Source organism: Laccaria bicolor, genomic scaffold (genome assembly GCF_000143565.1).
Source record: "Laccaria bicolor S238N-H82 LACBIscaffold_26 genomic scaffold, whole genome shotgun sequence".
NCBI lineage: Eukaryota > Fungi > Basidiomycota > Agaricomycetes > Agaricales > Hydnangiaceae > Laccaria > Laccaria bicolor.
Window position 1 is genome coordinate 4,875 of NW_001889897.1, and position 24,260 is coordinate 29,134.

Below are 24,260 nucleotides of genomic sequence, written 5' to 3' on the forward strand. Positions count from 1 at the left end.
CACACTTATATAGTCCTACATTTGGTACTGTAACTGCAGTCAGCAGTACAAAGCTGGCCATAATTTTTGATTTTTCAACACTATACCATGCACCATAAATTACAGTTCAGTAGGCCACTGATGAAAATCTGTAGAGCAACTAAAATCCACCTGAAATTTAATCAGCATAGATCTCAAAGTAGGAGAAATATACACTAACAATGAAGTGGGGGGTAAAAAACAGTACAGAAAAAGCGAAATTGAGGCTGCTCAGAGAGGTGTGACCACAAAAACACTCACAAAAAATTAATGCAGGATCTTACTATTACAGAATGAGGTTGGGAGCTACCAATACAAAATGTTCTGTGGTTGTGGTCACACCGTGTGACATTCCCGGGAAACGCCGCTGACGCGGCTCAGTAAAAGACAAAGAGGCTGCTTACATGATCTATTACGTAATAACTGACAACCGTCCTCTCTTTATATACGAGGATTGACACGTACACAAAGATATCATCAGTGATTATCTATCCAATTATCCGTGAAGCTGGAGCTGAAACACATTATCGTGTTGCGCAGGTGTTTAACCGTGGTTCCCTTGCTCGCCGTTTCGAACTGCTAGTTAATTTTATCGACCGAAAACGTGGGACCAGTCGACCTTGAGGACTCAGGAGGAGCGAGATCATACATTTGCGGCGGACAGACCAATTGTGCACATCAGCTCAAAATCAGTACCCAGACGTCCTCGGGACTGGAAGTTTTATTCATGATACAAAGGTCAGTCTTGAATTCGATGGCAATAAAGCATACCATGAGACACGGTTTTTTTACTGAATTTTTGTGTGTTCAGTAGATACTGATTAGTCGGCCGCCACATAGGAATCGCCTTCATCGCCTTCAGGGAGTTTCTCAGTCTCTGACTTTTGTTCAATTGTTACCGCGGGAATCCTGGGGAGCCAAACCGTCAAGTTCAAACTGGCGTGGCTTGGAAGTACCACCTTATCACTGGATGCGCCATTTCGGCTGGTTGATTAGGGGACCTTTGCGCTCCTTTCAACTCCTCGCTCAATGCCGCAGGATGAAGTACCGCAGCAGAGGCCCAAGTGCAGAGTGCGGTTTTTTTGCTCAACCCAAGCTCAACCACTCAAACGTCGATTGGACACTTCATTCTCGTTATACGCCCTCTATGAATGTCCCTGTGAGTCCACTCGCATCGCTTCCTGGTATCTGTCGAATAAACATCATCTCCCCGCCTCCCTAAAAGATTGCTCTGGACGTTCTCCCAACGTTCTCCTTATTTTTGTGAAGTTGATTATGTAAGCAATTAAATAATTTCTTTGAACAAGCTTTAGACCCGTGCCTACGGCACGGCACTCGCTAACGCTCAGCCATTCCTCCAGCACCGGTCACAGCTTGCCGGGGGCACACCCCCTGGACCCCCTGATACACATCTTTAATCCCAGTTTTGGTACTCATCTTAAATCCCAGTTCTGGTACACTTCTTTTATTCCAATCTCTATATTCATTCACATACACTTATTTACAGTAATTAAAGAAATTGTACAAAAATCATAGCATAAATCTACAATATCAAATTTAGTCAAGAAGTACCTCAGGATATACAATATTTTTGGTAACAGGAATTGGAAGTTGATCATCCCATATTATCCTGATGTTATGAACAGAAGTTACTCATGAAACTGCAACATAGAACTGCCCATGGGTGAACACAGCAGATTGAGCATCTATCCCCACATAATTCACAGATTGTCCTTGTGACTTGTTGATAGTCATAGCAAAACACAGTCAAACTGGAAATTGTAGATGTTTAATTTTGAATGGAACTTGGGTCTCATTAGGAATGATCCCCATCTGAGGAATGAAGATCAGCTCTCCAGCATGTTCTCCAGTGAGAAGTCAAACCTCCAAAACTAATGGAACTTGGGTCTCATCTATGTGAGGATTGAAGATCAGCTCTCCAGCATGTTCTCCAGTGAGAAGTAGAATGGTAGTGTGTTCTTGGTAGAATGTTCTGAGTAGCATGTTCTCAATGCACATATTCAATCATAGTGTGTGCTTGGTAGTGTGTTCTCAATAGTCTTGCTAACACTTGGCCATTCCTCCAGCACTGGTCACAGCTTGCCAGGGGCACACCCCCTGGACTCCCCTGTACACATGCTTAATCCCAGTTTTGGTACACATGCTCCATCCCATTTCTAATGCACATCTTCAATTGTAGTGTGTTCTTCGTAGTGTATTCTCAATGCACATCTTCAATGATAGCATGTTCTTTGTAGTATGTGCTTGGTAGTGTGTTCTTAATAGTGTGTTTTTGGTAGTGTGTGCTTTGTAGTGTGTTCTCAGTAATGTGTTCTTGGTAGCATGTTTTCATACACATATTCAATCATAGCATGTTCTTGGTAGCTTGTTCTCAGTAATATTCAATCATAGCATGTGCATGTTAGTGTGTTCTCAGTAGTGTGTTCTTGGTAGCGTGTGCTTGGTGGTGTGTTCTCAGTAGTGTGTTCTTGGTAGCATGTTCTCAATGCACATATTCAATCATAGCGTGTTCTTGATAGCATGTTTTCAATGCACATATTCAATCATAGTGCATTCTTGGTACTGTACGATTATGACTGAGTCTTCACCTCAAGCATCACAGAGGGGTTTGAATGAAGGGAAGTGAGCATGACATCACACATCACTGCAGGTTTTGAAACTGTTTCCTCTTGCATCTAAAATACCAATTCTTCTGAGCCTCACTCCTAGCTGTGTAGACAGCACTAAGAATCCTTAGACTAATTTCTAAGGAGACCTATTGCACCATTGATGATTTGACTGCAAGGACAGCCTATTCTTGATTTTCTGAAGTACAGATGAAGAGACTGTACTCTTTGTCATGCCTCACATCAGATGTTGAAGTGATGAAGAGTTGATCGAAATAGGTCACACCATAAACGGCTTGAAGAGGTGGTCATAATCGTACAGTAGCATGTTCTCAGTAATATTCAATCATAGTGTGTTCTCAATGCACATATTCAATCATAGTGTGTTCTTGGTAGCTTGTTCTCAATGCACATATTCAATCATAGCACATTCTTGGTAGCATGTTTTCAATGCACATATTCAATTATAGTGTGTGCTTGGTGGTGTGTTCTCAGTAGTGTGTTCTTGGTAGCATATTCTTGGTAGCATGTTCTTGGTAGCATGTTCTCAGTGCACATATTCAATCATAGCATGTTCTTGGTAGCATGTTCTTGATAGCATGTTCTTGGTAGTGTGTGCTTGGTAGTGTGTTCTCAGTTAGGAGGTCAGGATTGATGGTTAGAATTAGGGATGTTTTGTCTCCCTATGTAGGAGGTTAGGGTGGTTACATAGTTTGAAGCTTCAATTGCTGTGAGGCAGCTAAAGTAGGATGCTTGAATTCCTATTTTGGGATTGTCATTGAATGTATATCCTCTTTTTTATCCCAGTTCTTCAATGTTACACTTGGATGTGGACTTATAGCACAGCACTCAATTCACTTGGCCACACCTTGCCCAAGAGAAAGCTCACCACACTTTGCCAGCTTGCCAGATGAAAGCCCTCCAGATCCTCCACCCAACATATGTTCACTCCCAGTTCTCGTACATATCTTCCATTCAAATCATCATAGTCACATTTTGATCAAGACCTACATGGAGCTACATGCTATATCATGATTATAGCCAGCCATAGAAATTTAGCTATATTTATTGGCCTAACCCTCCATCATATGGCTTAGCTTAAAAAAGAACTGTAAAACCATCGCATATCAATGCTGTGCAAAGAAAGCAAAAGACTGATAGCAACTGGCAGACATTTACACAGAGAGGCATTTGGTCCTCCAATTTTTGCCAACTTCAAATCACCAAAGAAGGAGCAAAATGTCCACCCACACCAAGTACTGGGAAAATGTAAATCAGAAGAGAAAAGTCAAAAAAGAACTGCCTAGCAGGATAACATCAGACAGAAAAGGAGCAGGAGTGGTTAACCATAAGAGAAAAGAAGAAATATACACTAATAGTGACTTTGACACAGGTGTAGAGGGAAATGAAGGGTGATAAAGGTGAAAAAAAAAAGTGAAATTGAGGGTGCTGAAGGAGGTGTACCCACAAAAATGCATGGTAATTATTCTATGCAGTACAGAATGTAGTTGTAGGGTCTAATAGGACCAACACAACATTGCCTATGGCCAGAGTTTCCAGAAAAAGCCACTGGTATAAAGAAAGAGGTTGCTTACATGATCTATTACATAATTATTAGTAAGCGTTGTACATTTATATATTAGATTAGAATCAAGGGGGTGGCGGAACGTGGATCCCGGATATAGGGTTAGGGGGGGGGGCTCCGCTTGGGTATCGAAATATTTTTTGTGACCTACATTGCAAAAGTCCTGCCAATAAGCCAAATCGCGCTCCCCAAAGAAGTTGGGAAGTTCAGATGCACGGCAAACACTTAATCTGCGTATTTACTATCCGAAATTTTGACTGAGAGCCAAAAAAAAGTCAACGAACTTTTTTATAACACCATTCAGGTTCGCAAAAAGATGAATTCGAGAGCCACGAAATGTGTGAAGGTTGGCCATTCATCGAAGTTTTGGATGTGTCTGAGTTGTATGGATACTATGGGGGTGAAGTGTCGTTGCACGTAGTAACAGATCCAAAAATGTAACATACTACATACTTACTTGAGTATGTTTTTGACATAGGAACTCAGAGGTTTCCTTTTTTGGGGGGTATGGGGTAGGGGGGGGTAGGCTGAGGGTGCCTTAATTCGTAATGCGACTGTATATCTAAAATCCACGTTCCGCCACCCCCTTGATTAGAATTAGATAGAAGAAGATAGATAGAATAGAATTACCGAGCATTACCGTCACGAACCAAGAAATCAACCAGAGGGCTCGGAGTTGCTTTGTTACGCCCCTTGTGCACAACATCAGTTTACCGGAAAAAAATAACTGACCAACCTTCAAACCGTTCAACTTCTGTATTCTTCCTCAGGCTGGTGCAATCATAAGGAACCTCTCTACATCGACTCCTGGGATTGCACTCTAAAGCTTCAGGCTCGGGGATTCCACTATCAATCTTGGGCAACTCCTGGGTCCGCCCCACCATTCACTCACTTCTGGTATCTCATGTACTTGCATTGGATCCCGGCACGATGATCATGCGCTCGCCCCAAACTCCTATCCGCTCTCCAAAATTGACCCGCCTGACACCATTGGCGGGAGAAAGGAGTGTATTTTCCACCTTATTTAGCCTCGCAATTGGGATGGTTTCATTTCACAAGTACCCCCCGCGGAAAACAAAAGGTTCATCCATCTGCCTACATTCGTTACATTTGACTTGACCTTCGTTTCCAGCTGACAGTCGCGATGAGTATCAAGCCACTCAACTACGAAATTCAAGTTATAGGGCGGCAGCAGCCAATCGTATATAAAGACTCCGTCCCAGCATCCCTCACCGTTGCTGCTCCGCCAAAGGATAAGACGCTCGCATTCCTCGCCCAACTCGTCAAAAAACACCATGACGAAATTATGAAAGATCAGGCGTGGAAGTGTTGGAAGTGCGGCAAGAATGCGACTAGCATGCTGCATACCCCGTCGCCGTACTTACATCTGAAGGAGCCTATGGTTATGGATATTGCACAGCCGATTTGCTGCAATGGAGGGGTCTGTGATAAAGAGGGAAGGGTGATGATTGAAGAAGAGATGAGAGAAGCTTATGGTACGGGACTTGCTGGGCTATAGGCTCCTTCGTCAAGAAATTGTTTCCGAGATTGTCAAATCAACTTTGAACTAAGACATGTTGTATCATTGAGACCAAACAAGACCCCTCCACTTCATCGCTAATGATATCGCGTTTGTGAGACCAATCGGCTCCACATGGCCACGTACTAGCTATTGTGTCTTCGATTGCGCGACGAGGCAACGATGGCTCATGGATGGAGCTGCAGTAATTCCACCCGCAGTCCCACTGACACGTATCACCGTAACCTTCCGCCTTAAATAGCCAGCATAGGATAGTTTATATGGGATTTAATTATACGAAGACCAGTCCCATGATGATTACAATTCAATCGACATAGTAGGCCGAATCCTCCACCTTTTAAATTTCATCCCCTCCTCCCTCTCCACCAAAACATCATCATATTCAATTTCCTTCAGCTTTGGCCAAACAGACTTATCCAACGACCAAAGCTTGATCAAAGTCTTTCCATGGGATTCGTCCATAATCCCCACCATTAACCGAGTTAAATTAGGGAACAGCCTCGCGAGAAGGTCAAAATCGTCATCGCCGTCGTACATATTGATGTCTTCGAGCCTCAAACTGCGCACGTTTGGGAAGTGGAATGGTATGCCGTCGCACACGGAGATAAATCCAGCCCAAATGTCTTCAGAGATACCGACAAACCAGACTTGCTCCAGAGTCTCACTAATCCGCTCTAGAAAGGTTTCCGCAAAAAACTGCTGGGCAGCGCGAATGCGGTCGTTGCTACGGATGCTCCCCACAGAGTCTCTGATGTCGCGAAACATGATACTGACGAGGGGTGATGCGGTCCTTTTGAGATACTTGACTCTGTCCTGCGCAGCCTCCCATTGAAGGCGCGCAGCGGGGATATCGATGTTGGCGAGGATGATGTGTTTTACATAAGTCATTGTCAGAGCGTCCAGATATTCCCCCTTGGAAAACAGACGGTCCTCGAAGAGAATCCGATCCATACCCGTAGGAAAGTCGGACACCAGAGCGAATTGAGAAGCCAGCGAGACGACCTGAGGCGCGATTAGAGATATTTGAAATGGTATGTTGGGACTGATCTCTTTCCGATCAACCTCCTCGAAGATGTGGAGCCACTTGATCCCAGCGGTCGTGTCGGACTGGTAATTGTAATATTCCAAGGCCCGTAAGAAGTAGTGGATCGCCCAATGGCGTCCCTCCAGGCGCAAACTCACACAACGCGCTAAGTGCTTGGCGAATATGCCATTAACAGCATAAAAGATGCTTTGACAGTTATCCCTCGTGTTTGGGTTGCATCTTACTAGAAAGGACACGTCCAGATGGAGTGGATTACTTCGGGAACGCTCGAGTACCTCTTTGGTGAGGTCTGCCCAGTCCGAGAAGAGCCGCCTGTGAGTGATGCGCAGACGTGACCACATAACGGGTCGGTCGAGCATGATCCTGCGCCATCTTTTGCAGACGTGTGAGAGGGCGATCGCGGTTTCGGAGTCATGTGTGAGTTCGGGAAGCATCAAGGCGTCGGCTGGGGGCGTGACTATGATGCCACTGCTGTCCCCGTCTGGATCCATGACTGCCATGGTGGGGTCGCTAATGCCACCATCTACACATCCTGTGAGGAGCTTGAAAACCTCGCACAGCATTTCTGTAGGTAATTTGTTGACGGAGGGCGAGCGCATTGCGGAATGTAATCGAAGTTCGTTGGGAAGCGCGTTCAAGTTGTGGTTGAAGGGAAAGTGGGAAGACTGTCGTCGGAGTCTGGATTTTAGATGGCTGTATTGTTGATTTAAAGTGACTCTAGGGGGTTAAAATTGTGGCCCCACAGCAATCCATTGTTCTATGAACTTGCGTATTCCCTAAAATGGATACCGATCGGCCGCCTGATGCGAGCTGATGCGCTAGGCGGGATGAGTCACGGACATCGTGGCCTTGTTCCGAAATCTGCGCCCACAAGGCAGTGGTCGCAAGAAACACCAGGAGAAGTGGGGATAAGCGGCCGATAGCCTGGTATTAAAGATCAAAAAGAACAAGAGGCGTCCACAAGCGCCCACCAACTAAGAGCGATTAACGGGACGATTCACCGATAACGTGGGCTCGTGGTCTTGTTCCAAAGTTGGGGCCAGGGAGGAGGTGCCTCAAGGCGTCACTAAAGCATAGGCAGCAGCGATGTCCGAGGGTTCTGGGGGGATGTGATTTCAAAATGAACAAAACAGCGTGGTCATACTAACCAAGCAATGAACAGAGTGAGGGGACAAAACCCTGTTTCGGATGAGCAAGCTCTAGGCCCGAGCATTGAACCTCGACTCTTGTTGTCAATGCTGAATTCTGGGGCCAAATTTTAAAAGCGGGGCTGTGGACGTACTCCGACTTCCATGAATATAAAAAGGACGCAGAGCTCAGGAAACCACCGGACTCTATAACAGCAACGGCAGGACTGTGACTCCAATGTCCCTGAACTTGTTTTAAGTCGGCGCTAGGAAACAGGTATTGCAACCGCGAAGTGTTGCGCAACATAAGCCAAGGTCATGACGGAAGACGTTTGAGGACAAAAGCTGGAGAAAAAACATCGAGAAGCAATGAAACGTATGAGCTCGGCTTACAACTGAAGAGGATAACTAACGTCAATATGGGCTGTTAGAAATATTAAAGATCTTACGTTTTCTGTGAAAATCAGTATTCTAAGTTGGCTCATCATCGTGCTCACTGTGAGCAACGGTCAACTTTGAACTCATAGGCAAGCACAAGGGCTGCGGGAGGCGGCGGCGTGGGAGTTTATCCGGTCACTGGGAGTGGTGACGTGTGTCCGTTCCTTTCGGAAACGTGAGCATGGCAACGTGAACCCATCTTGCACTATCACTTGGCTGGTTGGAAAGACGTCAACTGTAAGCTCTCAATCACGCTCAGCACGATAACACTTTGACAAGAATTTCCCAGCCTGAATGTCTCTGGGAGCCTCAACCAATGACACCATGAATAGCACCCAGCTCACGTCCGATACTTACCCGCTCCAGCCTGTAGGTATCGGAGGAAGTTCGACGAGTGGGGTAGGGCCGGTCGGAAGATCATTAGAAACTTCAGCCGGCCGCCTTACAAGCCTATTGATTCTACCGCGTCAAAGTTGTCTCATTGCATTATTTATAGATGTGGTGGTGCATGCCTCGTTCCCCGCATCTAACATAGTGCAATTCCGACCATGCGAGCCACACCCCTCCTTCGCAATGCACCTGCTACCGCATCTGCGGCTCTCCGAGAGCGAGTTCGTCGACCAGCTTATCTGAGCAAACTCGCTCATCCGAAGGATTTGGCTCCGCTTTTCAAGGTGATCCTTATTTTTCCGACTTTTTTTGGGCGCTATCTCATTGCACACTTTGACAGAACGATGACTATGTATGTTCTTATGAACCACATCAACTCCCTTGCCTAAACGAGCTGTATAGATTGGATGGTCTGGGTTCACTGGAGTCGGGTATCCCAAAACTGTCCCGACGGTATGTTTCACGATATCTTCCCACCTTTCAACTATAAAGCTTATGATTGTCAGGCAATGGCTGACTTGGCAGAAGAGAGCAAAATGCAAGAAAACCCTGAAACAAAGAAAAAGTTCAACCTCTTCGTGGGCGCTTCTGTCGGGCCTGAGGTTGAAGATCGCTGGGCATCCCTGGACATGTAATGTGATTGTATTCCAAACTCTCGAGCCTCACTGATTGGACGCTTTCTAGGATTGCTCGTCGATACCCACATCAAGTCGGAAAAGAGGTTTCAAAGGGCATCAATGCCGGTCGGATTGAATTCGCCGACAAGCATCTTTCCAGTGAGTCTTCTTCATCATTGAATCGTTCTACTGACTCTATAATGTCAAAACAGTGTTCCCTCAGGACTTGACTTACGGTTATTACAGCCTCAAAAAGAAGCATGGAGATCCGAAGAAACCACTCGACTGGGCCATCGTGGAGGCGACGGCAATCACAGAAGATGGGAGTATCATTCCCGGTACGTCTTCCCACTTTCTAGGGTCTCCTTAGAGTCGGATCCTGACTAGTTCCTAGGTGCATCGGTGGGTGCTACCCCGGAAATAGTACAGAGCGCGGAAAAGATTATTATTGAAGTTAATACCCACATTCCCTGCCTTGAGGGGCTACATGACATCAACCACTCTTTCACGCCGCCGAACCGACAACCCTACGTCAGTCATCTTTTTCTGTTGTGCGTTTGTCCCTCACTCATCCCCAACAGCTCGTCACAAACCCTATGAACCGGATAGGTCTCACATCCATCCCCATCGACCCCGATCGCGTAGTTGCCATCGTTGAGTCCCGCGTGCCCGACAACACGGGCAAGAACGCGCCTGAGGTTCGTCGCTTCTCTCCCTTCTCTTCCGTTCGCTCTAATGAGCAATGTAGAACGATGAAAGTCGCGCCATTGCAGCCCATCTGATCAACTTCTTGTCGGAGGAGGTTGCTGCTGGTCGTCTCCCCAAGTCTCTTCTCCCTCTTCAATCAGGCATTGGTAACGTTGCCAATTCTATCATTGGTGGTTTGGCGGATGGTCCTTTCGAGCAAGTGCAAGTTTGGACTGAGGTATTGCAAGGTAGGCCGTTCTTGATGATTTCTTATCGGCGTATGTTAACCTGCTACAGATACCTTTATTCGTTTCTTCGACTCTGGGAAGCTTCAGTTCGCCACTGCGACCAGTATCCGTTTCTCGCCCGAGGGGTACGTTGCCTGTTCTGTCTCTTCAGATATGAGTACTCAATCCATATGCTACCCAAAGCTTCGACCACTTCTATGCCAGTAAGCAGGGAAACATGTCACCAGTACCTCCTTACTGATATGTCTTCCTTCTAGACTGGGCCCAATACAAAGACCGTCTTCTCTTACGCTCCCAACAAGTTGCGAATGCCCCCGAGATCATCCGCCGTCTCGGAGTCATCGCCATGAATACCCCACTCGAAGTCGACATCGTATGTCTCATTCCTCCGACGTTCCCATATAAACTCTAACGAAGGCTCGCAGTACGCCCACGCCAACTCCACGAACGCTCTTGGTTCAAGGTACGTTCTGCGATTCTACATCGAAATCGAGCCCTGATTGATGTCACCTAGAATGTTGAACGGTCTCGGTGGCTCAGGCGACTTCCTTCGTAACGCTAAACTCTCCATCATGCATACCCCTTCGGCGTACGTCGTAACCAAATCACCCTCTCTTTCCCCATTGACACCACTACTAGCCGACCAACCAAGACGGACCCGACAGGGATCAGCTGCATCGTTCCCTTCGCATCTCACGTCGACCACACTGGTTCGTCTTTCCAGCAATCAACTTTCCCTGCCGACTCTTACGCTTACACTTTCTCCAGAGCACGATCTAGACATCATCGTCACCGAGCAAGGTCTCGCGGACCTCCGTGGCTTATCGCCACGCGAGCGTGCGCCGGTCATCATTGAGAAATGCGCGCACCCGGATTATAAGGATATGTTGCATGAGGTACGTGTATTCGTCAATTTTCGTTTGATGTGGATATGGTTTGATGGTTGGGGTAGTATTATGAGCGCTCGTTAAAGGAATGTCTGGCTAGGGGGGCTGGTCATGAGCCGCATATGCTGAGGGTACGTACTTGCTTCTTCTTTGGGGGGTAATACTTACTGATTGTGGGATGGTAGAATGCGTTCAAGTTCCATACGAATTTGATGGAGAAGGGTACGATGAAGATCTCGAAATGGGATTGAGCTTGAGTGGTGATGTTATTTATCAGCTAATACCGTACTACAATCCAACTATTTGTTCACCATATTTTTTGCCACTTTTTTCTGGTGCATCCAGAACCCCTGTCCGAGCGAGTGTTTGGTAAATCCAGCGTGGACAAACAAAAATCTTTCACCTTCAAATTCTCCTCGCCACCATACTAGCTTGATCGTATCTCAACCTCTCCGCACTGCTGGTGAGGTTTGGTAAGTCTCGTGACCAATGTCCTCGAACCCTGCTGTCACTATCAGAGCGCCGCTCAAAATGTCAAGTTGTTGTCCTTCTGTCACATACACAACGTTGTTCAGACCTTTCGATACCAAGGCGAACCTCTTAGAAAAACCTTGTCTTGGAGTGACATTTGTCAAGGCTCGCTCACTCCATGGCCTCTCATACCATTATGACCCCATACCATCGTCGGACCTGCCCATTTCACAACTTATCAAAAGCCCTCCTGCGAGAAATATTTAGCGCCCATTTCTCCCAGTCGAACAACGTTTTGGGATTAACCATTTCCAGCGTCTGTAGGAATTGGAGAGAAGTTGCCCTAGGCATGCCCAATATCTGGACCAATATATCCCTTCGCGCCGCTCGCCATCCCCGGATATTAGAACACATTCTTTCCCGGTCTACACACTATCACATTGACGTCAGAATCGACTTCAGTGAACAACGATTTTTCTCAACCTGTGATGCTGAAGCCCCCGATTTTCGTGACACCTTCGAGGCAATCGTGCTTCACATCAAGCGCTTGCGTAAACTTACAATCACCGCGCGGAATCCTATCATCCATGCAATTGCGAAGCACCTCAAATATCGCACTATGCCCAAACTCGAGCATCTGGAGATCATCCAGTGCGATACGGGTCCGGTGTCCTTCTTTGGACCTTTCCTGGTTGATCAAAGCGCGTTTACATCTCTCCGACTCGTACGAACAGCTGCTACCTTCGGAGACGCCTCCCTACTTCAAGGTATCCGCACTCTCGATTTGGTCGAGTCTTCAGGTCGATTTCTCGACCAAAACGCACACATCGACTATAGGTTTCCGGCTAGTCAGCCGGTACCATGCATGAACAAGCTCACAAGGCTCAGTATAACGGATACAGAGCTCTTCGTGAACGTTATCAACCCCCTCGTCTCTATAAAACCCGCGTTCACCGTTTCGCAACTCACCCATCTCACATTGTCCCGACTTAAAGTCGCGGCTTCCCCCGACTCTATGGCTGCGTTCATCAGGCTTTATAACATGACGTATACCTCCCGTTTGGAGGAGCTGTGTTTGGATAACATCCATGATAACGCTCTTGAGATTCTTCAGCAGATGATTGGCGCGCCGTATCCGAAGTATCCGCTTTTGAAATCGTTGGGGCTGTCGTCCCTTCCTGTTAAGGATTTGAGGAGAGAGTTTTATGTTGCTTTTCCGGCGGTTGAGACGCTTATGCTGAGTGATGTCGATCCGAGTTCTTTGTTGGTCGCGAAAACGCGAGACCCGCACGTTCTTCCGTTGTTGAAACGTGTCACGTTTAATGGCATTGATTTGAGAGTAGGGGATGAGGTTCGAACGATTTCTATCAGATGATATACCCCTTTGCTTACCGCTCTTGCTATATACCTACCTATATGCTGTATACTTACCCTAGGAGTTGTAATTTTATCTTGACTATGCTTTGGCCGAGAGATTTATTCTGAAAAATTTTAAGCGGTAAGTCCATGGGTAAGCCGACGATTTTTTACAAGGAGTCGGCTATGCATGTTGAGCCGTAATTGCAATGAGCTAAGGACACTTAGTTTATAGATGATCAATATTTTTGATACGCTTCTCAACTACGAAGCATTTACCCGCCGACCATTTTACTATAGGTCAAAGAAGGTGTGGCCATGGAGCGAACAAAGAAATAATGGTAAAGAAAGACACCCCTGTCGCGGGAAATCAAATGCCATCACCAAATGGTCCGTGCGCGCTGCCGCCCTATATAAACCTCGTTGCGACCACGTTGATTCCTTACCACTCTGGCCTTTTGGCTTAGATCAAGTGTAGTATCTGTTCTTAATAGTTTAACCACTATTATGGAGGCACCGCCTCCATTTCTGGTTATCTAATTTTTGCCGCCCCAGCTCCTTGGGCTCTGCTTGCACCCCTTGGACACGATGACCTTGCTACTGCACTACCGGCTTGTGTCGTCGGGGGATCCCTCCCTTTTTTCGGGTTTTCTTTTTGCTGCAAGTTACCTGCACATCTGTAGATGATGCGGAGGATTTCAGCAAATGGATGGCTTTGAAATTTGATTATTTACTTGTTTTTTGGTTTTTTGGTTTTTGTTCTTCCATTATAGACTACAGAAAGGTTAACATTCTGCGCGATCCTTATCTTACTTTCTAGATAGACTCGCATCTATGTACGTCCGATGTTGATTTCCAGTGTACTTGTCCTTGTGTTCTCACCTTTGCCCACGTCGCCTCGATCTTCCGAACCCCAAAACTATTTGTGGAGAGATGAGAAGCTGCGCAGCTCCATGGCACATGTCTTGACACACCTCTTCAATTTCGACAGTCCTTTTGTCAATGTGAGCGTCGCTCCACGTTCAGTTTGCGACGTGCGTTGAAGAGTCCACCCTCGATCCCTCTAACTCGATCCCATCAAAAGGAAGCCTGTCCGTCAGATGCTCCCGCCGACAAGTTTCGTTTCGGAGAGCTGTCAAGCGTTGGCGGCCTACGGCCAGAAATAGTTAGCTACTAAGTACATAAAAATTTTAATACAATATTTTGCCGGTCACTGTAACGTGTAAATTATGTCCCTCATACACTTTTGTCAGGTGTTTCCTTAGTTGCTTTCTGTCGTTATAATATTGAATAATGTTGTGTTTTGATAGACGAGATCTACATAGTTTTTTAACTAGCTTGTTTGGATGGATTATGATGTAAAGAGAAATGGAGTCTATAAACTAACAAAATACGAGGGCAACATGTACAAGCCCCTTGAATACACGTGTCAAAAATTTATATTTGTAAAATTATTATGTTTCTGGATTTCACTTCATTTTTCATAGATAGAAAAACAAAAATCTTCCTTGAAGTTTACCACTTTGGTGATTTTATGGTGACAAACATAAACCATATGATTATTTCTTGATAACATGATTGGAATAAAGTAACTGTACTTAGCAATATCAATAACTGTTTTAGCAAAGCTGTCATGCCGTGAGAAAAGCGGCTACCGTTGGCGGCTGGGCTCAGGTCTAAAATCTTTTCGGAAGGAAGGATTTCAAGATGCTTCTTGACGTGATGGGGTCCTCGCTACATTGCGACCATGACATTGGTCGACAATTCGGTGTGACCTCGTAATTAATCAAGTGTGACCTCTACCATTATACACGCCAAGATAGTATGTTTCGTCTTTTTGCTGCTTGTGCGGAGACTTGCATGCAAAAACTAGTTAGTCCAATGATATGTCTATAGAAAAGAAAGATGTCTACCGTTGGCCTAAAAAATAGGCGGATGTTTATGAAATAGCAGGTTGCCAGTAGTTGCACTGGGCTTGAATCGAAACCCCAGCCTTTGCATGATAGATGCGGTTGGTTATACAGCCCGATCAGACCACTTCACCATAGCTCAACTTATAGCATGTAAATAGAAAGAAGTATTATGGGTCTAAGCCTGCTTGATATCAGCGGCCTCGTGCGGCATAACGAAGTTGATGTGTCATCATGTTTCTGTAACACTTCCTTCTTGACCGACCATGGCCCGCTCGTTACTGGCTGGCATTTAAGTGGATGGTATGCCGTGCGCCGCCTGCGTTACTCTGGTTTTACCGTGTGACCTCGAGGGTGCGGTTCCCCCCACAAGGTTTTCTCTTCGCTTGGATTTGAGTAAGCTTGTCGATAACATGGGTACGCGGGTTGATGCCAATTCTCTATGCGCATGTATTGACTGCCCTCCAGTTCCTCACTCCCTCATGACTGGCTTTGCCCCCTGACAGCTCATGGCAGCCAATAGTATGGCACCATGGCAGTGCCCGAGCTCACACAACAAATGTTCGACGCCGACAACGTGCGACAATCTCAAAGCCAGGATAAGACGATGAAGGAGGGTACATACCGTCTGGTGTTTCACAGGGGTTATTCGTTTATTGTCATCCAGAATCCTCAGTCCCCTAATCAACAGCGTTATAGACCAAGAGATTCGAAGAATTCTCTTCGCTACAAGCAGCTCAAGGATGGCCGCATCCTTTTGGGTTACAATGTCCACAAGGTGTCTACTCTCCTAGCCAGCACTAGAAGCCCTTAGGGGTCTGATGCAATCAAATAGTGCACGGAGCACTGCTGCAGGTCGGGTAGGCACGTTTCACTGTAAACAAAATGGTAAGTACTCCCTGTCGCATGGAGTCTTGAATAACTAAACAAACCTTTGTATTGGCAGTTCTTGAACACCCCCAATGCCATTCAACATACTACACGGCCCGCAATCCCTCAGGCTTCGACACGGTGTATCGCCGTCTCTACGCGCGGGTCGCTTGCGGACATTGGATGGTGTTTTCGCAAAGGTATGACCTTGTGCATCCCAACCATCTCAACCTTCGTAAACTTCCTCATTCGTACAAGAGTAATCCGCACAGGCATCCTTTCGGAACCATAAGTGAGATTTCAAAAGAAAGATAGGAAAACATACGGCTGAGCGCTCTGCAGAAAACGTATTGATAGAAAACACACACTGCAGCTTGCTAGAATAGGTCACTTTACATGGAAAGGACTTCTTCAAATCGAGGGTGTTGAGAGAGCCATAAGGGAACATCTCGAGTATACGTGTGAGCGCTACGCAGAAAACGTATTGATAGAAAACACACTGCAGCTCGCTAAAATGGGTCACTTTACATGGAAAGGACGTCAATTGGCTGGGATCATACAGCGAAGCTTTTATTCAATTCACGGTTAATCCATGCGTGCACGTTGGAGTCGCCGCAGCTTCTGAATATCAAAGAAAGTAGTACCTAGAAATTTACGTGTGAGATTAGTGAAAAGAACGGTGGAAACAACACACTCTAACTGAAATCAGGCCATGCTTGGTGCGAGGGCTTTTGCTCATTCAAATCGAGGGTGTTGAGAGAGACATAAGAAAATACAATCGACGACTAGACCGGTGACCGTCTGTATATGAAGAAAGTCCTGCGATATACAGACCGGTAAATCTGAGTTTAAATTGACGTACCGCGCGGCTCCCACGCCAGTTTCCATAAATGGTTCGATGGTTTCTGACCTCCCCTAAACAATCCGCACGTGTCGCATGACGCGCACCGCGTTTCCACTGAATTAATGGCGTGAAATTGACGCGTTTTCTCATATACCACACGTCTGTATCATTGAACACCAAACCCAGAAAATTCACCGGGAGGCTCTGATCCAATATTGTCAAATGAAATTGGCCTACACACAAAATATATAATACATTCGGCGTTAAAGAATATACCCGAAGTACCCCCAACTTCCTCCTTTCTCAATGTCAAAAATGTATCGGCGTCGATGTTGGGGTGAATGTGATAGAAGTTGGTGGTATGTAAGAATTTGCGGTGGTCAGAGGATTGGCGTCGCTCGGCGCAAGCTGGGATATTGAAGGAGACGCAGAAAATTTGCTGGAACCGATGTCGGAAGCTAGAGGGTTCGCTTTTGCAGGTTTTCGGGTTTTCTTTGTCGGCGCAAATGTGGCAGATGCCAGTATATCGGCTGCGCTTCTGTGGTGCATAGCTGAGAGATGACTTGACGTTGGAAGCAGTGGACGGAGAAAAAAGCGAATCGCAGGGCGGGATGATTTGGCGTGAGCCGGACCGGATTGTTAAGGGGAGGTCAAAAATTGTCGAACCGCTTATGGAAACTGGCGTGGGAGCCGCGCGGTACGGGGATTTAAACTCAGACATACCAGCCTGTATATCGAAGTTCTCATATACAGGCTGGTCACGAGCCTAATCGACGACGGACGTGGCCAAAAACAGGGTGGTAACATCACATGACCACACCATGAGTTATGACTTCAAGTTCCAAAGATATCGTTCAATATACTTCGTATAATGGAAATAAAGTGTTTTCCAAGTGTTTTCTTTCGCAGAAAACATATGAAAGTCCAATCTACGGCTACAGACTTTCCAAACAATCAATATGAATACTTATGTGGATATGCAAAGAGGTTTTCGTTAAGTTTTCGTATGACTTTCAAGAAGAAATACTGAAACAGTACTGAAACCAGCTGTTTATTCACGGAAAACATACGCGTTGTCACCCATGCCTACAGGCAGCTATTAGTTTTCATTTCATATTGTCACGCACTCAGAATTCGTGAAGAAGCGGTGCCAGTTCCCCCAAACACCCCTCGGAAATCAACTTCTCTTACCAAATACAGACCTGAGCCCAGCCGCCAACGGTAAGCGGCTTATGCCCAGAAGAGGTTGATGTGCCGACTTCTTCTACTTTGATGTAGCTTTGGAACGCTTCGGGCCCAGCCTCTATGCTTCCTGATTTCATTTGGAGCTTATCGAGTTAGAGTCATCGACCCTCCCCTCGTGCGTTGAACGTTCAATCGAAAACCAGCTTTCAACGTTTTTTTACGTCGATTCCAATGGATCTTCTCAAGTTGAGAACCCTGATTTGCACCTTGATGTGATATGTGATAGAGTGCTGTAAACACCGCAGTACAATGAACCCTTTCCTAACCATCCTAGTCATTCATCGCCAGCTGACTCATTTCGGTAGCGCTAGAAACGCCATATTCCCATGCTCGCTCCATTCATAAGACAGGAGGATCCCTCTATCCCCTCCTCCATCCCCCCACCATGCACAAGCGCTTCTCAACTCTCGTCAAGGGTTCTTCTTCGAAAGAGCCTGGCTCGCTGTATACAGAAGACAATGAGTCGAAAGTCTCTACCATTGTACGGGAGGAACCTCTCCCCGTGCCTTCTTTGAAGGTCAAGCGGGTCGACCACTATTACAGTCGATGGACGAAGAGCTGGAAGTACAGGGTAACACGCCTCTTTCCATCCGTTTTGCGTTTTTGCTCATTATCTTTTAGAACACGAGTTCCAAGGTCGTCGTGGAGACCATCCCCATCATGCAGAGTGGTACCAACGACGCGTGGAAGGAGTTTAGTTTCGTGTAAGCTTGACTCTAAGAGTTCGTGTTTTGAATTTTTAACTAAAATCATTATGATTAGGATTGTCCGGAGCGTCCCTAGGCAAGAGAACCTCGAGCCGACGTTCAAGCTCGTCATCAAGAGCGAGTACATTCTCAAAGCCTGCAAGGACGTTATCCAATCCTGGCCCGGAATCTCATGGAACTCTGATCCTTTGGAGGTGACCCCCATTCCGTCAACCTTACCCTTTTCTTGCTAACCTATCTCAATAACAGCTGGACCCCGAAATCTTCGTCACCTTCCACCAAGAATTCCTCAACTACCGCGACACCCTCGCAAAGAAGAAACAAACAGACGAATACACACACATGCTCTCCTCCGTCAACCTCCTCACATCCACCATCGCCTCAGACTACCGCCTAACCTTAAGTACCCTCGAGCGCCTCACCGCACACGGAGAAATCACCTGGGACCTGCTCTACGCCATCCTCATCCCGCGCTCCATCTTCGTTGCACGATGCTCCATCACCGGGCTCCCGCGTCTTCTCAAATTGACGTACTGGTCCCGGACGACGGTGGACGGAAAGCCGATGTATCGGCTCGTATGTGAGAGCGTGGACCTCGTCGACAGGCCCATGTCGCATTCTGTAGGGATTGGCAGGATCGCGACGATTGTCCATTTGAGGCCTTTTAGGGGGACGGTGAAGATTGATAGTTTGGATGCGTACCCTATTAAGTTCCATCAGGACGAGGCGAAGCTCCGCAAGACGATTGCGGAGAGGGGGAAGAAGTGGGTTGGGTTGATTGGTGTGCATCATAAACAGTTTGATGGGATTGCTGCGTTGAAGTGTGGGGATAATCTTTTGAGGCATAATGTGAATTCCTATTCTTGTGTGCCGTCGTCGTCAGTCCTAATTTTTTGCTTTCAGGTTCGAAGCAGGATTATGGTTGACAGAGGTGAGTTTTCTTTCGTCGTCCATTGTTGACCATGCCTAACCAACCACCCTCATAGCCACCTTCCGTCGCCTAAACGCAAACTACCAATTCCCAGTCCCCATCCCGCCCAAGACCGAAACGGACCAAACCAACGCCCGCTTCCAACCCGCACTCGACCCATACGGCCAACCCCAATACCAGTACACCCCACCACACTCGCCCCTCCCAAACCTTTCAAACCTCCCAGTCAACGTCAACCCATTCACGCACAACTTGGTTCAAAACCAGATCAAGGACGACGAAACGGATGTGGAGCTCACGGATGAAGAGTTGATCCTCACGCCTACGGTTGTGTATGGGTTTAGCTTGAGTGATAAACTTTGGTGTATGTTCCCTTCCTTCCCTCAAGTTAGTACCACCTGAAACCCCCATCTGACCCCCTTGTTCTCAGTGGAATTCGACGTCGAGAAGATCCAAGACGTCGACTGGAACTCGGACGCATTCGCCAACCTCGTCCTCCCAGCCGACAGAAAGAACCTCCTCCAATCCCTCGTCGAATCACACCACCGCGAAATCGGGTTCGACGACTTTATAAAAGGCAAAGGACACGGACTCGTCGTTAACCTCTTTGGGCCCCCTGGGGTCGGCAAGACGTTTTCAGCAGAAGCCACGAGCGAGCATGTTAAAAGGCCTTTATACGTGATTGGGGGAGGCGATTTGGGGACGAAGGCTTCTGAATTGGATTTGGCGCTTGAGAGGGTTTTTGACGTCGCTACGGCGTGGAAGGCTATTGTGTTGATTGATGAGGCGGATGTGTTCCTTGAACGAAGGTCTTTGCATGACCTTGAGCGGAATGCGATGGTTGCTGTTTTGTATGTCTTCTTCCTTCTTTGGTTTCTTCCTTCGTTAACACCAATCACTCCTCACAGCCTCCGACATGTCGAATACTACCGCGGCATCCTCTTCCTCACCACAAACCGCGTTAAAGCCTTCGATGAAGCCTTCCTCTCCCGCATCCACGTCGCCCTGCACTTCCAGCAGCTCTCCCAAGAATCAAAGGAACAAGTCTGGAAGGCGTTCATCGCAAAGATCAATGCGTCCGAGTCTATCTCCCCCGAGCAGATCAAGGAACTTGCTAAGAGGAATATTAATGGACGGCAGATTAAGAATGCGTGTAGGACTGCGCATAGTCTTGCGGTCGGCAAGGGGGAGGGAGTGGTTAGGTTTGAACATGTTGTGCAGACTTTGGATGCTATGGATGAGTTTACGAAGGAGTTTCAGGGGAGTGCTTGATTGGAGTGTACGATAGGATAGGCATTGTGATTGATAGTTGGTACATTTATGAATCGTATCACTCAATGAAATCAACGCTATACACGTCCGAAGAACACATCGTATGCCCGACGCCATCTACACCAACAAGCTATGAAAACCAAGAGAGCCAAGAACCAAGAAAGAACGCATGAATATTGGGTAGTGTAATGATAGTGTACATTTATGAATAATATCGCTCAACAAAATCAACACTATACACGTCTGAAGAACGCATCGTATGCCCAACGCCGTCTACGCCAACAAAATCAACATCAAGAAACCAAGAACGAAGGAAGAACGTACGATCATCTGTGATTACCATGTAATCCCCATTCGGGAGCACTAATTCCAACAATAAGTACCCATACAACACACAAACGAAAGAGTACTTACCAGCATAAGTAGCTTGATCAGCTATCGAGTCCCAAAACGCGTCTTCCAGCATCTCTGGGTCCAATTCATCATCATCCTCGTCGTCATCATCGTCGTCAGCATCATCTCCGAAAGACGGCTTGCAATTCAGGTAGATCCCCGTGTCTGACATCTGGAGACACGACGCGGAGCCCAGTCGTTCGGGGTTCAAGAAGGAGAAAACGCGGAATACCCGGATGGGAGGTGGGGTTGCGGGAAAGTTGGAGGAGGGGGCGAAGGGGGGTAGGTGGACTATGAAGAGTGCTGTTCCCTGTTAACGGAGGTTGCCTGAGTGGTGGGAAAGAGGAGGGTACGAAGGTGAATCGGACTTACAGTGACCACTGCCACTCGGTTGTTCTCATACGCGAGATACACGGATTGAGCATGTGGTGAACCTAGTTGGACGTCAAGGGTCAAGTCGAAGATGTCCATTTGGTTGTGGATGGCACGTTCGAAGTGGGGCATGATGATGAGGCGAGAGCTTGATAAGAGTCCGACGAGGTGTGAGCCGCATGGGGAGACGTGGACTAGTCATCCATCAGTACATTGAAAGAGGAGGGATGGAGAGGGACTGGATACGTACCAGCTACGAATTCGTCGAAATACTGATTCAGTTCGGTTCCCGGCCCACACATTATCGCCTCCATCTCATGCTCAACAAGCACCGACCCCATTGCACTCTCATTCCTCGGCCCAGTCTCCAACCTATACCCCCACCTTCCATATACAAACTTGTTCGATGGGAGAGTCAACACCGCCCTCCCCGTACCTCTATCAAACACCCGAAGGGCATGCCCACCGCAGAGGAAGACGTGTCTCGCACTGAGGTCCACGTAATTCAGCGTTCCGAGGCTGATGTTAGTGGTTAATGGTTGTATGTTCTCGATGATCTGGACGAGACGTGCGGAGGGTACGTCATATAGATAGACGCGCTCGAAAGCTGCGACTAGGAGTGTAGGGTACACGAAACGATAGGCACGTGTTGGTTCGGGTGTTTGGAGGAGTGCGTGGGGTTTGAATAGCCCGGGATGGGATCCGTCGGGTGGTATTTGGGTTTGAATGGTGTCAGGAAGGGAGGAGGAGGAGTCGGCGGAGACGGAATCGATGGAGGAGAGCCGCCAGATTTCTTTTTCAGAGGTGAAGCGGTCAAAGATGATGTATCCGTTTGAGTATTCGCAGTGTGCGTAGGCGCGCACGTATGTCTGTTATCGTAACTCAGTCATGCACGGGGAAAGAGACAGAGGGAGGGACACACTTCGGGTAAAGACCACAGCAGCTGGTCGGTGTTGATATCAGTGACGGCCAGACCGCCACTCTGAGAAGTGGTGATGATGAACCCGGCCAATTCGTCGACTTTGATGCGATGGACACGACGGTTGGGTGAGGTGTGGTGTCGGACTATGCGGGATGGGGCATTACCAAGCCAACTCTGCTGGATTTGGAGACGACGTTGGCCTACGGCTGTAAGTAAGATCAAGATAAAAGAACGTGACGACGTACATAGTTCTTTCCAAGAATTCACTCCTTGGAGTGATCTTTGAGAGTATAGCTCTTTCAAAGCCTCATGGAGTCGTTGAGAACTGGAAGAGGCCGGAACGAAGTTGTGGAACTGGGCAGCGTTGTGGTAGATTGTTGACTCGTTTTCTTTGATGAATTCCAGCCATTCTCGACAAACTACAGGGAATACTGCAAGATTCTTGAGGGGGAGGTGCGAGAGGACCTCGAAAATAAGTTCGACTGGGAGCTGAAGCATTTTGTGAGTGTCAGTAGCAAGATTGTCGTATCACTGACCTCACACTGGCAAATGCCGGTAATCAGATAAGATTTGTTCGTTTGAGGTAAACTCGTCCGATTAGGCATCCTTCAGTGGCTCCCGTCAGCGCCTTCAGTAAATTCTTCCTCCAACGGGTGGCGCTAATGATTTTGATATCTTTGAAGCCAGTACCCCATATATAGGAGAATTTTTTGAAACAAAGCTCAAAAGTGTTTCCTTGCCCACTTGACCATAAGTTACTGCAAGGCATGAGTGAGATTTCAGCGCGTAAAATGAGCATGTAGGGAATAGCTGAGTCGAATAATCATCTTTACCCGAGGTTGGAACGATAATCCTGGCGAAAGAATTGGGTCAGAATCATGTAAGGCATCATGCATCAGGGTCTTGGGTAGTCTTCGTGTGAGCAATGTCTTGCACGTCAGTGGGGCTTCGCCTCAACGGACATAAATAGACGAAAGAGTTCCGAAAGAAGGCAAAATAGGAATGAAAGAAAAGGCAACGTCAGTGATTGTGTTCTCAGCTCATAGGAAACCATACGTTTGCAGACCGTGTGATTCTTCGCAGTCCTATCGACCGTCGGAGAGGGCGCAAGATGAGAAAAATGCGCCACAGTTACGGACTCGGTACTCAACGTTCAACCCCCGATTGCTTAATGGCATTAACTCCCTCCTTCTGTTTATCTCGTCAATTTGGCTCTAGGCGCCGAGAAATGAGAGTTTTGACGCATAGGCCAATTTAGTAGAGCCAGGACTATCTCCCTGCTTGGAACAATTATTAAAATTACTTGAAAAGTATCAGGGGGCACGGACATCGACAAAGGACCCTGTAATTCAATGGCGAGCGCATACTTAGTATATCCAACCTGGTTAATTTTTTTGACGTCGTACAGGGAGATACATACGCGATTTAGACTATTGGTTAAAAACGCGTACGAGAAGCGATTTCTTGATAGCTCCAAGGTGGAAGTTATGTCCACGCCGATGGGAGGACAATAATATGTTCGGGTCAGTTCGTGGGGGGAAGAGTGGCTTAAATAGCAGCGACGCCACGTGCGTCCATTTCTTCAACTCATCGGCAAACGCCGGGAATCACTTCTTCCGTCCTCGATCGAGGCTCGCTTTGACGACTGCGCGCTAAACCTTTTAACAGATACAATATCTGAAAATGCACTCGATATCCAGCCGCCTCTGCGTGCGACTGGCAGTTACCAAATGCCAACCAAGTACGTCTGCTTCAGAA

The 24,260-nt window shown here is 47.0% G+C and overlaps 9 protein-coding genes across 9 annotated transcripts; 5 read left to right on the top strand and 4 right to left on the bottom strand.

Annotated features, from left to right (window-relative positions):
- Positions 1-1,575: 1,575 nt before the first annotated feature.
- On the bottom strand, positions 1,576-1,773 carry LACBIDRAFT_303967 (uncharacterized protein; the record flags this gene model as incomplete). Its single annotated transcript, XM_001884559.1, has 2 exons — positions 1,576-1,648; positions 1,697-1,773. 2 exons carry the CDS (start codon positions 1,771-1,773, stop codon positions 1,576-1,578), a joined length of 150 nt encoding a protein of 49 aa, XP_001884594.1.
- A 4,245-nt stretch (positions 1,774-6,018) lies between these two features.
- On the bottom strand, positions 6,019-7,414 carry LACBIDRAFT_294988 (uncharacterized protein; the record flags this gene model as incomplete). Its single annotated transcript, XM_001884560.1, has 2 exons — positions 6,019-6,877; positions 6,953-7,414. 2 exons carry the CDS (start codon positions 7,412-7,414, stop codon positions 6,068-6,070), a joined length of 1,272 nt encoding a protein of 423 aa, XP_001884595.1. The 3' UTR covers positions 6,019-6,067.
- A 1,514-nt stretch (positions 7,415-8,928) lies between these two features.
- On the top strand, positions 8,929-11,460 carry LACBIDRAFT_252427 (uncharacterized protein; the record flags this gene model as incomplete). Its single annotated transcript, XM_001884461.1, has 18 exons — positions 8,929-9,054; positions 9,111-9,122; positions 9,173-9,223; positions 9,277-9,401; positions 9,455-9,546; positions 9,600-9,725; positions 9,782-9,918; positions 9,969-10,085; positions 10,136-10,322; positions 10,372-10,447; positions 10,506-10,525; positions 10,580-10,695; positions 10,748-10,785; positions 10,837-10,911; positions 10,962-11,032; positions 11,091-11,218; positions 11,275-11,340; positions 11,395-11,460. The coding sequence occupies 18 exons, from the start codon at positions 8,929-8,931 to the stop codon at positions 11,458-11,460; spliced, it is 1,629 nt and encodes a 542-aa protein (XP_001884496.1).
- A 569-nt stretch (positions 11,461-12,029) lies between these two features.
- On the top strand, positions 12,030-13,055 carry LACBIDRAFT_330235 (uncharacterized protein; the record flags this gene model as incomplete). Its single annotated transcript, XM_001884462.1, has 1 exon — positions 12,030-13,055. The coding sequence occupies one exon, from the start codon at positions 12,030-12,032 to the stop codon at positions 13,053-13,055; it is 1,026 nt and encodes a 341-aa protein (XP_001884497.1).
- Positions 13,056-13,271: 216 nt separating this feature from the next.
- On the top strand, positions 13,272-13,514 carry LACBIDRAFT_303970 (uncharacterized protein; the record flags this gene model as incomplete). The annotated part of the gene is made up of 1 exon (XM_001884463.1): positions 13,272-13,514. The coding sequence occupies one exon, from the start codon at positions 13,272-13,274 to the stop codon at positions 13,512-13,514; it is 243 nt and encodes an 80-aa protein (XP_001884498.1).
- Positions 13,515-15,478: 1,964 nt separating this feature from the next.
- Positions 15,479-16,108, top strand: LACBIDRAFT_330236 (uncharacterized protein; the record flags this gene model as incomplete). The annotated part of the gene is made up of 4 exons (XM_001884464.1): positions 15,479-15,724; positions 15,811-15,834; positions 15,893-16,016; positions 16,089-16,108. The coding sequence occupies 4 exons, from the start codon at positions 15,479-15,481 to the stop codon at positions 16,106-16,108; spliced, it is 414 nt and encodes a 137-aa protein (XP_001884499.1).
- Positions 16,109-16,401: 293 nt separating this feature from the next.
- Positions 16,402-17,982, bottom strand: LACBIDRAFT_330237 (uncharacterized protein; the record flags this gene model as incomplete). Its single annotated transcript, XM_001884561.1, has 5 exons — positions 16,402-16,460; positions 16,593-16,617; positions 16,679-16,864; positions 16,902-17,426; positions 17,863-17,982. The coding sequence occupies 5 exons, from the start codon at positions 17,980-17,982 to the stop codon at positions 16,402-16,404; spliced, it is 915 nt and encodes a 304-aa protein (XP_001884596.1).
- A 2,125-nt stretch (positions 17,983-20,107) lies between these two features.
- Positions 20,108-20,815, top strand: LACBIDRAFT_237703 (uncharacterized protein; the record flags this gene model as incomplete). Its single annotated transcript, XM_001884465.1, has 2 exons — positions 20,108-20,394; positions 20,452-20,815. Coding segments are annotated over 2 exons (651 nt in total), but the record flags the coding sequence as incomplete, so codon positions are not given.
- A 202-nt stretch (positions 20,816-21,017) lies between these two features.
- LACBIDRAFT_303972 (uncharacterized protein) lies at positions 21,018-23,107 on the bottom strand (the record flags this gene model as incomplete). The annotated part of the gene is made up of 8 exons (XM_001884562.1): positions 21,018-21,088; positions 21,140-21,178; positions 21,230-21,518; positions 21,581-21,774; positions 21,831-22,449; positions 22,503-22,702; positions 22,748-22,991; positions 23,039-23,107. The coding sequence occupies 8 exons, from the start codon at positions 23,105-23,107 to the stop codon at positions 21,018-21,020; spliced, it is 1,725 nt and encodes a 574-aa protein (XP_001884597.1).
- Positions 23,108-24,260: the final 1,153 nt, after the last annotated feature.